The sequence below is a fragment of the Orcinus orca genome, chromosome 15 (genome assembly GCF_937001465.1).
Source record: "Orcinus orca chromosome 15, mOrcOrc1.1, whole genome shotgun sequence".
In the NCBI taxonomy this organism is placed as follows: Eukaryota; Metazoa; Chordata; class Mammalia; order Artiodactyla; family Delphinidae; genus Orcinus; species Orcinus orca.
In genome coordinates this window covers 4085001-4100593 of record NC_064573.1, presented here as the reverse complement: position 1 = coordinate 4100593, position 15593 = coordinate 4085001, and the positions used below count along the sequence as shown (strand labels likewise).

Below are 15593 nucleotides of genomic sequence, written 5' to 3'. Positions count from 1 at the left end.
GGAGGTTGGGAAGTTTATTTTAGTCGGTCATGCTTGGCTTATATTGTTTCACTGCAGATGATGTTGAGACTTTTACACTACACATACTTCAGTTAGACCAAATTAAAAGAATTTATAGTTACTTTATGTCGGGTTTTGGATGAATAAATATTTTGCATTTGACTACAATTGAGCTGTGTTTTAGTATTGTAAATTCTTCCCCATAATAATAAAAAATTGTTATTCCTGTAGATAATTTAGTATTATAGACATCCAGCAGATTATGTCAGAATGTTAAATTATAAGAAGAAGCTTTCCTTCTCTGTGTACTTTAGTTTGTTCCCTTGTGCAGTGTAATATTTTTGTTTTACTTCTTAAACCTGAAACATTTTAATTAATAAAATTTTTGTCTTTTAAAAGCTACACTGTGGTTTCTAAGCTCAGATCTCTTAAATTATACTTGGTCATATAAATAAGCTGTGCTTTGCAACTCTGGGTTCTTAACCTTTGCTCTTTGCTATTAGCTTTATGTTTTTTTAATTATAGGAAAATAGAGGACAGTAGGGAAGTTATGACTTCAATGGACTGTTGTTATTGCTGTATTCTTTTTTAAGGAAATGAAAAATATTATTTATTTTGTTCAAATCAAACAAACAAATATAGAATATCTTATACTGTAATTTTTGTTAAGCACTTAACATCATCACAGTTTGATTCTTTGTATGTAATAATCATTTTTTCATTTTATGGATTGGTGGTATGATTGGTTATTTATAGTTGTAAAGCATGTGTTGTCCATAATTGTTACTCAGTGTAGAGAAAAGAATGAATGCTATTTTTAGTGTTATACAAATGCATTACTTGAATAATGGACTCAGTCATTAAAAAAATACAAACATATTATTTTAGCCTCAAAACTGAGGTTCCCTAATATTATATGAAAATAACCAAAATAGACCAGACATGAAAAGGAGCATTCACATTTTTGTCTTGGCTTTTGACACACGTCTCTTCCATAAAGCCACAGTACTTTATAGTCTTGTGTTGCCTGTTTGTGCAAACACGTCCAGATGAATTCAGTGTTTAATGGTAAGAATCTTATAACATGCCAATTTGATTTGTAGCCCTTCATATCATAGAATGCTAATTAAAATCATATTTTTGCACATGCCATGCCTTTCATGTATATATGCAAATAGATTCTGTTGCCTTTCAGCTATTAGTAACTTTATGAAGGACAGCTGTAATACGTAATTAACAAAAATGTTTGCAAGCCCCTTTTACACTTAAAGTTACAATAGTAAAATTTTTTTGCTTATCAAGAGAGCCATTTTAGTCTGATGCTTCTGAATGAGATCTAAATTGTTTTAAATACTCACACGACGTAATTAAATTGTGTTGTACTCTATATATGCAGAAGAATGGTGCACTATGCACTGGCTCCTGATTCCTGTCCATTTCATATCTATGTCAACAAAATTGAATTAAGTGATCTGATTTGTATGTAAAATAAGATAGCATCAGGTAATACTTTTTGCTTGTTTTAGTTATTGATACCTTCTGGGCACTTAAGTACATTTTTTTTTTTTTTGCTTGTATTGCAGACATGGTAAACATATCATTTTTAAAAAACCTCTCCAAATAATTACCATGTTTTTAAGGAAGCTTCATGAAGGCTATTCATTTTCTCTTTTACAGTCCCTTAAATGTTTAATAAAATGACATTTTCTCAAACTCATTTCATGATTGAAGTGTGGGATCAACTAAGGGGCAGGGAATGTGATACTGAGGTGTTGCTTTATCTTTCTTACTAACTGACAGTGAAGACAGTGACTAAAGAACTAAAATCATTGGTTTGGTCCCTGTTCGTCTACTCAAGTGAGAAAATGAACCAGTGAATTTAAATGCAGCTATTTCTTCTGGTTTTCAGGTATTGCAGTATATTAATCTGTATGCAAGCTTTCTGCTTAGAATTTAGTGCCATTGTAATGTGCATTTTCATGTTATAGATATATATTCATGTTACATATATATATTTATATATAAAATCCATGTCTATTTTTTAAAAATTTAGTATGTATTTCTAGCAGAGAGTTAAGTTTTAGTTCTATAATAACTTTTTTTTTTTTTTTTTTTTTAGGGTTGCTTTTGTAATGAAGAAACACCTAAATACTCATCTACTGGGAAAACATGGAGTTGGCACACCAAAAGAAAGGTAATTTTCATCCATTTTTAAAAAATTTAACTAATATAATTATGTTTTCATTTTAGATTTTGTTTAGTGGGGTGACTCCTAGAACTTTATCAAGTCAGTTTGTCATGTTCTACATTAGTGGTACTCTGTTGTTGAATATCATATTTTATGCCATTCTCCCATAAGAATTTTTTTTAACAACTTTATTGGAGTATAATTGCTTTACAGTGTTGTGTTAGTTTCTGCTGTATAACAAAGTGAATCATCTATATGCATACATATATCACCATATTTCCTCCCTCTTGCGTCTCCCTCCCACCTTCCCTATCCCATCCCTCTAGGCGGTCACAAAGCACCTAGCTGATCTCCCTGTGCTATGCGGCTGCTTCCCACTAGCTATCTATTTTACATTTTGTAGTGTATATATGTCCATGCCATTCTCTCACTTCGTCCCAGCTTACCCTTCCCCCTCCCTGTGTCCTCAAGTCCGTTCTCTTCATCTGCGTCTTTTCCAATAAGAATTTAATGTTGCATTTTAATTGTAGAAAATTCAATCTAAGAATATTTGAAAAGATTTGAGGGATTTGAATTTGTGAAACAACCTTGAAACAGTAGAAGAGTTAAATTAGAGGGAATTGACCTCTGCAAATGCATCAGAATGAGCTAAAATAAATATGTAAAACCAAACTATTTTCATTTGAACTTTGTGTATTTTTATTTTGAGGTTTTAAAATAACATTTTTTGAATTCTTACTGTAGAATTAAACATTGCTGATGTTAAAAAAGAAATACATCTTGTGTCATCCTCCAAATAATACTACGGTTGCCATGTCATGAAAAATAACACTACAATTACTGTGTCATCAACTGCCAGGTTTTCTTTTTTCTTGCTACTGTATCATAATTAGCTTCATCACATAGACTTAATTATATTAGGTGAACTGAAATACAGCAATGTCAGCTACCAGGTGAGCCTGGCTACTTCTGAAACTCTAAATCTTTAAAATGTGCAGCTCCCTCAGCACTAGTGCAAGCACTCTCACCTCCTTCAAAGACCTGGTAGGTTTTCAGCTTTCCCCAAATCCTCCAAGATGGTATCTGAAATTCTGCAGACACTCCTAGACACTTTTGTTTTAAATACTATTTGAAAATGTCAGTCATGATGCAATTTATTCTATCATTCTATAGCCTAGGGCTTCTTCTGCCATGTTTGTAAATGTTTAATAAATTTTTAAAAAATTTAAAATACTCATCAATATGTTCTGTGTTTACAAGGAATTTAACTTGACTTTTCTATTGGTGGCATATTGTTTTTCTTTAGCATTTTAGTTTGGACATGACTACTGTGTCAGAATATTGGAATGTTACATATGCCTACTTTCTGCCTTTTGGTTTCTCATGCTTTTCTTTGTAACATTATATTTAACTTGAGACAAAATTTATGTGTTGAACAGATCCTGAATGCATTATTCTTGAAATTCAAAAGATTTTGTATTATTTAAATTGTAATTTGGAACCTGTCAAAGTTATATTTTGTAAGTATTTAAGAAACAAAACATTTGTAGTTATTGTGTTCTTGTTGCTTTCATTTGCATTATCTCATTAATCATTATATGACATTATCAGTGGTGCATTGTTATTCTATTATAGAACTAAACACAGATTCAGGAATATACAACAATTTCTTCAATATCTCATCATTAATAAGTGTTGGAATTGTTATTTTCCTAATTCTGGTGCTCTTCTGTGTACTGATTATATTATCTCACGTTGAAATCTTTACATATAGGTACTTAGGGTGTTTTATTCACACAATAAATTTGAATGAAAACAATCTAGATCAGATAATTAGTAAAAATAAAATGTTTCCCTACTATATAACTCGTATACATTTTGAACTCAAATGTATCATTTTTGCTTTTTATTTAGGAATTTTAAAAATTTGAGTATGTCTGTTCATATGGTTTCATATTAATGAAAAATTCAACATCTTAAACATATATTTATCCTCCAAGCACCTTAAAAACAGTAGATACCACCTATATATGGTGCTAGGAGTTTGAAAATTCTTAGGTTTTTCCATTTTCCATTTACTTTTTCCTGTGCGTTCCAGGATAACTCTCTGTTGCTTTCACTCATTTCAGTCCCTAATACAAAAAGAGAGGCTAAAAAGAGGCAAGAGAAAGATTGCATGTCTTTTTTAGCCTTTGAGGTATGGTAAGCTTTTTCTCCAATTTTTACATGATTTTTGTCCTCAAATGAGGAGATGAGTCTCAAATGGGAAAGTATTCCTCATCTTCTGGGTTATTACCTTCTAAGTAGTCCAAGTGCAGAGTTCATCTACATTCAACATTAGACTAAATTGTTTTTCCTACCAAAAATTCTGTGTTTCAGAGGACCTCTTGTTTATGATATCTGTTTATAGATAGGGCATCCTCTCTTCCTGATAGAAATACTGAGTTGGAATACCAGGGCTTCAGCCGCAGCATAATTTCCCAGTAGACGTCCATAGCTGGAGAAGGCTAAGATTTAAGTAGCAAAATCTAGCACGGTAAATACGAAAGGCTCCTTCCTTCCAGCCACCTTCCTCCATTCCTTGGAGAGGGAATTGATGCCTTTTAACAGTCTTAGGAAACAAAGAAACTCTTTATCAGCATATTCAACCATCACTTTGGGCATAACTGTTCTCTAAATTAAGTTAAACATTTTTTTCTTACCTACTTAAAACATTAATGCCTTGGCCATAGTTTTGCAAGCTTGCTATATTTTAATTTCTCTAGGACAATATAATCAGTTTATTCTTTTTTATGTTTTGAATTTGATTCTCCCCTCTTATGCATTGCATATTATAGCAAATAGTAATAGAAGTTAGCTAAATAGGCTGTGACAATTAAATTAATAATGCATTTTGTTTGCAAGTATTTAGGCCTTGTGCTTTGACTGATATATGCAAAAATGATAATTTATTACAAATAAATCATATTCTTGCACTATAGTTTGATGAACTAGTGAATTTTGTCAGCATGACTGTCATTAGCAACAGAAAAGTAGATAATTTCAAATATATATTTTTTGACTCTGTGAACACCTGAAGTGATGGCTTGTGTAAGAACATACTTTTTTGTCCCTAAATTTGCATGAACTTATTTTAAGGTAGTGTATTACTATATTTTAGAAGTCTTGTACACTTATATATAAACAACTAAATATAGCCACATTCAGTTCACATTCCAAAATGATAAACTCCAATTAATTTGCAAGTTCATTCTAAAGTATTCCTTATTTTAAGTAAGTAATTCTCTTTATAATATAGTTAGCCAAAGTAGCTTTCTGACTCTCTGAAATCTCTAATAGAAATCTAGAAAACGAGCTTATCCACAATTATCACAATTGAAACAGCCATAATAAGTATATCTTATGTGAAAGCCAGGTGCATATTACAATAGAAAGAGATAGCATTTGTAGTTCAGTGCTTGGAAATCAGCTGGGCTTTGAATGACTGTGTAAACAGGAGGAGGGGGAAATGATTCACTCAGAATTTCTGATCTGATACATTGCTTTTGTGGTGTCTGGGACAATATCAGGAAATGTCTATACTGGCAGTATCTATGGAAGGCTGATGTGCTCCCCAAATCAGTTTTACCAGTAAAGGATTTTAAGTTGGATGTGTATATCTGAGAATCTAAGAGCTAAATAATGTACCTAGTTTTTCAAGTTATTAATGAATATCCAGATTAAAACCGTAGTATTTTTTCAATGAAGCAATTTTTGCAGGAGTCTGTGAATATTCTAAGTCTCAGATTGTGCCTCATTGTCAACCTAGCTGTGGGGTATCTTCAGGCCCCTGGGGGCAGGCTCAGGGCTGGCCAGTGAATTTGTTCAAGTGAATGGGTTTCCCCCGGGCCTTCTTCAGATTCCTGAGCCCTGATGTTTTTGTTGGCTTCTCTCCTTTATCAGACATTTGTCACTTGTGATTGGGCATCTTACTTTTAACAGTATCTTTGAACTTATTGATAATAAAATCTTTTCCCCTCATTTTTACATATACCAGATATTATGTAGTCTGAGTGTGGGATAGAAATACTGGCAGCCCTGACAGTGGTTCTAATTTGTTATGAGCAATTGCTATAGGACAGGATGTTGTGTAAGTCTTTTGGAATCTATCTCATCTCCTTTCTCAAAAACTTTTTTTTTTGCGCAGTATGCGGGCCTCTCACTGTTGTGGCCTCTCCCGTTGTGGAGCACAGGCTCCGGACGCGCAGACTCAGCGGCCGTGGCTCACGGGCCCAGCCGCTCTGCGGCACGTGGGATCTTCCTGGACCGGGGCACAAACCCGTGTCCCCTGCATCAGCAGGCAGACTCTCTACCACTGCGCCACCAGGGAAGCCCAAGAACTTTTTTATTTATATGGTAAAAATTGTGTGAAGGCATCATCATTGTTTTCTGTCTCTCAGTTTAGATGTAAGCCTCACCCTTTTTCTTTTTCTTTCTTTCTCTTTCTTTCTTTCTTTCTTTCTTTCTTTCTTTCTTTCTTTCTTTCTTTCTTTCTTTCTTTCTTTCCTTCCTTCCTTCCTTCCTTCCTTCCTTCCTTCTTTCTTTTCTTTCTTTCTTCCTTCCTTCCTTTCTCTCTCTCTCTCTCTCTCTCTCTCTCTCTCCCCCCCCCTTCCTTTCTTTCTTTCACATCTTTATTGGAGTATAGTTACTTTACAATGGTGTGTTACTTTCTGCTTCATAACAAAGTGAATCAGCTACACATATACATACTGAAGCATGAGAATGTCATCCGAAACCCAAACATTTCCTGGGAAAAGCATATATACGTGTACGTGCACAGTTGTTATTGAAGCTTTGCCAGTGATACTTTGGGTTCATTAGAAACTTAGGTTACTTTTAATTGAGAGAATAATACATTTTTTAAAAACTCTGAATTACATATATTTAGGTAGACTCAAATTTTTCCTATTAGAAGAGATTATATTCATAATGTGAGATCAGCTCCTGCTGTTGTCACTTGATTGTCCATTTTAGATAAGTAACTTGCCTTTTGGCTAAGTTGTTATTGCTTATATTTTCTTTTATTAAAGGATCAACCATTTTCCTTAATATTTGTTCCATGTGAATTTCTGTAAGGTAAATTCTGTTTTCTATTTTATCATTGAAACAGGTAGCTTATTCTTATGGATGCATTGAGATATTTCATTCCGTGTTGAGTGTCCTCGTCTCTGAAGAGTGTTCTTTATAACACTTGTCAGTCACGTTGTGTTTTCTGGCTCAGGTCTGCTGTCCCGTCACCACTGCTTATTGCTTTTCGCTTATCGGTTTCCCCTCTCAGTTCTTCTCTTAATCAATGGCTAGTGCTTTTTTTCCTTTAATGAGGCCCAATTTTGGGGGAAAAAAAGTGTCTATGGGCTCCCTTCTGCTTTAAAAAATATTTATATAAGAAGTGACTCTGTTGAGCCAAAATGGAGGAGAAACATTTCAATTCATTCTATCTCGGATTGCTTATTTTAATGAGTGGGAGGTTGTTATATTTCAGTGACTTACTATTGCTTTTGCGTGAGCTTAGGACTCCCTTTCCGCCATCTTCTCCCATTTCTCCATCTGTAGACAGCATCTAGTATATAAATAGTATCCTATGATCATTTGACATCATTTTATTATAAGAAAGTTGGATTGAATAGACAGCCCTGCTAAATAATTATTTCTATGTGGAATGATAGAAGTCACATCACTCATGTAAAGCCAAGGTTGTTATTTTTAGAAAACTCCCTTCTATATTTTACTGACTTAATCTGACCACTTATTAAGGTACATAAGGAGATAGTATATATTTTCCACTGAAGTTATCTTGTTAGCATTTGGGTAGTATTTCTAAATTAAATGGATAATTAGGATGTTCTATGGTTGCTTTATGACAAATGTTTTCTTACTGAAATGGGTATATTCTAATTCTTACTTTATAAATTTTCCAGGTGAAAGTTAGCAAAAGTTAGCATCATTGGTGAGAATATCAGGATCTCAGCTCCTCATTTGTTTGTTGAAGTTTCCAACTTACTTTTTGGGGAGGTGTTTGGACCTAGTTACAAATGGTTCTCATGACTCATCTCTGAGGGGATAGAAAACCCGCTTTTCACGCTCATAACTTCATTGGGGCCCTCAGTTTCCATGAAGCAACGGTAGCCCTGCTCCTACTTCAGTTGCGTAGTGCAAAGCTATGTGGAATATCTGGATTCTGTATATTTGTCCTATAATTTAGTTTGCTGTTCTGAATAAATATTCTTTCTACTCATTTCTCAATGTGCTTTCAGTTTTACCCTTCAATCAGTCCCAACCCTAGAGAGCTGCTTTCCTTTGCCCCCATTGGTTTTGTTTTCTTCCTCCAATAACATTTTGACTGATTTTGTACTTAGTTTTTATGATAATGACTTAAATTTCAGAATGTTTTAAGAAGTAACCTTATAAAATGCATGTCTTTATTGTAAAGATCGTGCTCAGGGGCGCAGCTCCTGAACACATGTCATATTTTCCTGGTGAGATCCTGGGGGTGGGGGGGCAGTGTCTTTCTGGTCTCTCTTCCAGGAAAAGTTGTGCCTTTCTGAAACAACTTGTCATTTTGGTCTTAAGTACTAGCAAATCGTGAGTATAATTGAGTTTTCTTCTTCATGTTTACTGCTGGGAAGCTCAGTGCCAAAATTGTAATTCATCTCTAGAAATCAGGATGGACTTCATGGAATGCATTTTATTTACTACTGTTATTTCTAGTTTCATCCTTTTTTCCCTTATGGGAAATTCCCATTTTATGTGAGTGGTACATTTTAACAACCTCACATAAATCACAGCTCACATAATTCAAGGGAAGTTTTGCAATGAGAATTTTTGTGGAGTAGGGTCAGTATTTGTCTGGGAGGACATGTGTCTCCAGCCCTGTGGTTTGGGGGCATTGTGTCGAGCAGTGTGCAGCCCTGTTATGAGACATATTTTTAATTGTCCTTGCCCTGTTGTATGAAAATTTAGTGCACTTTAATGGTGCTTTTTATTTTTCGAGATTATCTTATTTTGAGGAATGCTTGCTCCTAAAGTGTGCTGAGCAGACATGGTGTGTAGTCCCCAGCCAAAGAAGGGAGGGTTGCTTAACTTTTATAGCAGGGTCCTTGCTCTCTGCTCCGTCAGAAGTAACTGCTGCTCTTAGCGCATCACAGTTGTGCTGATAAAATTCCATGTTTACTACTCTAGGGGAGATTTTCATGTTAGCAGTAGGGAAAGTCTAAGTGTTAGAAGTATGTGTGTGTTACAGAAATGTAAGATTGTTTTCTTTGTTTTCTAAAACATTTTAAAATTTTAAGCTAGTATTTTATTGAGCGTTCATCTCTGTGTGTTTTATTCCTGGGCATTTAAATAGACATGGATATTATATGATTCTTGTTCTTTAGAAGATATTGTAGGTTATGCAGTTATCCATAACATGTGAAAAGAAAAGCTACACAATGATACAAAAGAAAGTTTTAGAAGCGGGAACAATTAATCTTGCTTAAGAGGTATTATGGGGGATGCTAATGAAGACATCTAATTTATTCATTAATTTATTCTCCCAATAAACATTCACTACATCTGCTATTTACAATTACTGCTGTGTTCCAAAACTGAAATGGCATGTCGTGTTTGAAGATGATACACCCTCCGTTCTCACGCCCCTTCAATTTAGGGTTGATGGACTGAGGCTAAGGATAGAGGGATAATACGCACATACAGGAAAAGGAGAATTTTATTAGGAGGCGCTGACAAAAATACAGTAGGGTGCTATTCCAGAGAGTGTCTGGGCCGGGTGTTGCTTTAGGATGAGTGCTCAGGAAAGACCTTTCTGAAGGGGTGCATTTTAAGTGAAGCGTAGATTCGGAGCCCTCCCAGCAGAGAGCACAGTCAGAGGCCTCCGGTGAGGCGTGCGCGAGCTAGGTGAGTCCTGCCCCACTGCGCCCTGGGGCTGGGGGAGGGCAGAGGGGAAGATGAAGAGCTAAGTCCCCAGCTGTGCGCTGTTTAGGAAACGGTCACCCGTGGGAGTGTTTCCTTTAGCGGGATCATGGGGCAGGTGAGGGTGGGCCTGGGCAACTGAGTCGGAATCCGGCTGGGAAAGAGCCTTGAATGCTGTGCCGGCTTTACCTCTTACTCTGTACAGAAGAGGAAGCCAGCAATCCGTCAGTGGAGTTCAACCCCGGGACAGTGTGGGCAAGTGGATTAGCCGGTCACAGCGGCATTTCCTGGATACCCTCACCGGCTCTCCCTGCCTCGCCTGCTCCCTCTCTCCCTCAGTGCCAGTCACCTTGCCTGATTCAGTTGCGGAGCTTGCCTGCAAATAAGCCGTTTAGGCATTGGTTTTACAGGCAGACCTTGTTTTATTGTGCTTTGCAAATATTGTACTTTTTACAGATCGAAGGTTTGTTCCAACCCTGCATCAAGCAAGCCCATCAGCTCCATTTTTCCAGCAACATTTGCTCACTTCCTGTCTCTTTGTCACATTTGGTAATTCTCACAAGATTTCAAACTTTTTATTATTATTATATTTGTTATGGTGACCTCTGATCAGTGATCTTTGATGCTCTTACTACGACTCTGAAGGCTCAGATGATGGTTAGCATTTTTTAGCAATAAAGTATTCTTAATTAAGGTATGAATATTGTTTTTTAAGACATGATGCTATTGCACACTTAACAGACGACAATATAGTGTAAAGGTAACTTTTATATGCACTGGGAAACCGAAAAATTCATGCTACTGGCTTTTCTGTGACACTTGGCTTTAGTGTGGTGGCTGGGAACTGAACCTGCAGTGTCTCCGAGGTCTGCCTGTATTTTGTTAGACACATTCTGTTCCCAACTGCGTAACGTATTTCTTCCTTTCTCTATACTTTTGTTCTTCCTATTCCTCATTACACTCCTACTACATTCCATCTTTCCTGGTTATCATTCCAAATCATTATTTTATTTCAAGCTTCAGTATGAGGCCCCTGTCTTCTATGAGTTTCTTCCTTGTGTATTCCATCTCTAAATGATTTTGCTTTTTTCATCATATTCCTATGGAACCTTGGTGAATAAAGTATATATATTTCTCTCTCCATCTCCCAAAGTGGAAACCCAAAAGGCTATAATGATACTGTATATGTTATAATGATTTAATCTAGTACTAGCTCATTGAGTTATTAGACCAGAAATGTATGGTTTAGTACTGATAATCTTTATTAAAATGACATCTGTTTTGTTCTATTGCCTCCTCTTTCATTCCTATATAGAAATAAAAGTGAATTCTGTGGAGATAGTGAACTATACCTTTTCTGCTATGAATGTTCTAATTGCTTTTGCATGTGATAATACATTGTTGTTTAATGTCACAAGTTAATTTTTTAAGGGTTTTGTTTTTTTCTGCTACCATTTAGTAGTTCAGTCAGATCTTGGATATAAGAATATCTGCCGTTTTAACCCTTTTTGAAGTCAGTGAATAAGTGATCCCAAATATGATCAGTCAGATATGTTAAATGTTCAGAATATAGGTGTTTTCCCTTGGCAGGCATCTAGAATATTTTTGGCTATTCTCTTCTTTTATTTCACTTAAATTGCTTTTAGAACACTGGGGCTTATGCATCTGGACTCTGATTAAAATATGCCTTAAGCTCTTATCCTTAATTCCCCATCAGTGCCAGAATTAAAGAGAACAAAGACCTATATGTTCACTGCAGCCTTCAATTAGGCCTAATTACCAACTTTCATACAGTTTCATTATACAGTACTGACTTCTTGTGAGATGTTCTTTATATTCATGATGTCTTGGTAGTTGCTTATAAAAGTGCAAGTTTAAATTTTTTCCTGAGGAATTTTCAGGAAACTTACAACCTTTATGAAGTAATTTTTGTAAAGTTGGATCAAAGCAATATGATGATCAATTTTAACAGATGAAAAACAAGATGTTTACATGTCATTATGCCACAGAACTCTGATAGGAAAACTCAAGGGTTTACACAGGGTATTCTCTAAGATATCTCCTCCCACCCCCAGTTCTTAGTCCTTGGGTCACTTGAATAATCCACTGTGAGCTTCAAACAAAGGGCTCCTCCACCAACCCTGTGTTGCTCTCGCCCTCGTACTCAGAGAAAACAAGCAGACATTGATGTTCTGTAAGAGACTGGCCGATCTTGTAGTAGTCCTGATTTTCCACAGAATGACTGTCTTCTGCTGCTGCAGGTCCTTCATTCCCTTTCAAAAGAATTATGATGTCATTTGATACGTTCTAAGATATTAGCACCTCCTAAGGTTGAATCATATGAAATTAACACTTAGGTTAAAAACCATCAAATATTGGCAGTTTCATTTGAGTCAAACCTAATTCTATTTAGAACTGTTTCTAGCATATGATGTCAATATAAAGATCTGCTTTTCAGTGAAGTAATCATTTCCATTGAGTTTTAAAATCTTTTTTTTTTCAATTTTATTTATTTATTTATTTATTTTTGGCTGCGTTGGGTCTCCATTGCTGCGCGTGGACTTTCTCTAGTTGCGGCGAGCGGGGGCTACTCTTCATTGCGGTGTGCAGGCTTCTCATTGCAGTGGTTTCTCTTGTTGCGGAGCACAGGCTCTAGGTGTGCGGGCTTCAGTAGTTGTGGCTCATGGACTTAGTTGCTCCGCGGCATGTGGTATCTTCCTGGACCAGGGATCGAACCCGTGTCCCCTGCATTGGCAGGCGGATTCTTAACTACTGCGCCACCAGGGAAGTCCCTCCACTGAGTTTTAATGTAATCCAGTTCTTGCTTTTTTTATAGACAGTGATTCCCTAGACATAGTGTTGTGCAGTAAGTATGATACAGAAATTGGGTCAGGATAACAGGAAAGCTGTCTCAGCAGACTTTTTTTTTTTACTGTTTCCACTCAGTGTCCACTGAAAGCCATGTCTGCAGGTCTTCTAGGTCTGTGTCAGCTGCAATTTCAAGGCCCAGGTTTTGTCTCACTGTGAAAATCCTTCCCTGGATTTCCGTTCTATGTAATCGCTTCTTACTACTAAGAAGACTGATGTACAACTTAGCACTTTCTATTTGGATTCTCTTTTTTGTTTAAAACACAGTGGGTGTATGCCCTGGGTCCACACTAGGTAATTTCTTGAGGGTGTGGTTGGCAACTTTCCTTCTCTGTCTCAGCTTTCCCAAAGGTGACTGACATTCAGTGAATGTTGATAGATTTAAGATATTAAAGTCCTCATTGAAATTTTTCTTTTTCAGGATGGACTTTTTCTTAGCTGGTCTAACATATGATTTATAGTCACATTTCTAAAAAGGCAGTGCAAACTAGTGTAGTTGTATGTAACTGTCGATGGTCCTGTCTCTTAATGGAGTCAACCTCAAGTGCATTCTTCCTGAGTCACTGTAGCTTTATCACCTTCTCCTGGGAGGCCCAGGACACATGTTCTCATTTTTCAGGGTTATGGTGACATGGACATGAATTTATAGTTATACAAGTACAAAAAAATCATACTATATATAAACACAGCATCTTATAATTTTAAAAGTGCTTACTTTTAGATAAAAACATGTTAAAGAAATTTTTAGTTGCTAAGGTCTAAACAATATCTGTGTCTCCTTTTTCATGCTAATCTGGTGGAGAAAAGGATTATGGGAAACAGCAGATTCAGCGGAACATATATATAATGAAGTTTTTACTTAAATTATACCCAAATTTTCTTTCAAGTTAATTAAAACAATAATTTTCCCTTTCCTTCTCACAGTGCATTATAATATTGAGAATGTCTTTTTCTCATTTCGCATTGATAATTACATAATATGGATATGCCATATATTTTTGGCAACTAGAAAGTGGCAGTCTTATTGCTGGATATCAGGTCTTTAAAATTTTATACGCTTTCCTTTTTCTAAAAAAATATTGTTTGTATGATAATCATATCTTGAAGATTAGGAAAATTTTTAACAAGAGAACTAGCCCAATGCTTATTATTTATTAGTACTCATAGTAATAGCAGTATATGAACATATTCAAAGTCTCAGTGAATTTCTGAGTTTTCTCTTTTTAATAAACAGGGAAAAAAACCTTACATAGAACACTGCTGTGTAAAACCAGTAAAAACCAAGTGCTCTGTCTGAAGCTGCAAGGGGGGCTGGGCCAAAGACCATGTCAGTGGTGGGGCGCCTTCTCTGCATCTCAGAGAAGCTGTGGCTTCCTCATCAGATTAAACAGAATCTCTTTATACATCGAGCTCTTTTACTTGTATAGTAAGCCATTGACTTCTGCAGCTTTAGCATTTATAATATTGTTGATCCCTAAGTGATGAGACATAATGTAAATTTCTGTGGAAATTCCAGTTTGAATCTGATGTGCTCAGGTGCCGCTGAGTCTGAGCCCTTGACTTAGCTGGTGTTAGATCTCAGTACAGCTTTATTTACTGTGCTCTGCTTGTCATAGGTATCTGTGCCTCTGAAGAAGTGATTAAAACCAAAAGTCTAAACAGATCCAACTGCTGGAGTTGATGAAAATAAAGAAAGAATGAAAACAATGTAAGAGTGTAATCATTCTTAGCTAGAGATATAAGGTTGGGATAAATTAAAATCCTGGAAGGTAATGTTCTTGTTTTCAAGTTCAGTAGTAAATTCATAGATATTCATCATATTATTGAGTGAATCAATAAAGTAAAATGGGGCCACAAATGGATCAGTGATGAGCAAACTTATTTTTGGCCCAGTTTTGTGCCTTGACGTTTATGTAGTGAGACCGTGATTTGCCACATTCGCGTGACCCACATCATATGCTTGATGGGAAACAAAGAAAGTTGGTTTCAGAAAACTTTTTATTTAGTTCTCTAGCTAGTACTGAAAGTACCCCATTCAATGAAGGAGAAAACGTTATTGAATCTTGAAGAGATGGCTCTCTTATTGGTAATGTTACGAATGGAATACATCTGGCTTTCAACAAAAATGTCAATTCTTAGAAAATCATTAGTCTGTAAACATTTATTTAAAATTACAGTGGGGAACTATTAATTCATGTGGCTGTTAACTCACTTTTATTATGAGAAAAGTTTGACTTGGAAATTTTAGGAAGTGTTTTTCCTTGCATAAGGTCAAGTTGGCAGTGGAGGGACTCTCAGCTCACCCTGCCATAGAGAAGCACTTTCTTCTGAGTGAAGCAGCTCTTAGAGGAGAAGGGTTGGGAAACCAACAGCTGTTCCTCTGGTGGAGCTGCCATCACAGAGAGGCGCATCTCAGGAAGGACCCTGCTCTCACTGGGGATTTGGGTGGCCTGGGGCTGACCTCGCCTGCTGAGTCCTGGTCAGCCTCCAGCAGTATCTGAGAAAGAAATCGGGATGAGCTCTGTCCTAGGAATTGGAGGCCTTTTCATCCCAAGATGAAAGGTGCTACTTTCACTCGAAATAGCTT

At 36.2% G+C, this 15593-nt stretch overlaps 1 protein-coding gene across 4 annotated transcripts in view; it reads left to right on the top strand.

The window, feature by feature from the left end:
• ZNF407 (zinc finger protein 407) overlaps window positions 1-15593 on the top strand; it is a 428050-nt gene that overhangs the window by 153515 nt on the left and 258942 nt on the right. For all 4 annotated transcript variants that reach the window (XM_049697648.1, XM_004280012.4, XM_049697649.1 and 1 more), the window contains exon 4: window positions 2120-2194. In XM_049697648.1, the coding sequence (XP_049553605.1) occupies window positions 2120-2194 (75 nt within the window). The remainder of the gene's footprint in view (window positions 1-2119; window positions 2195-15593) is intronic.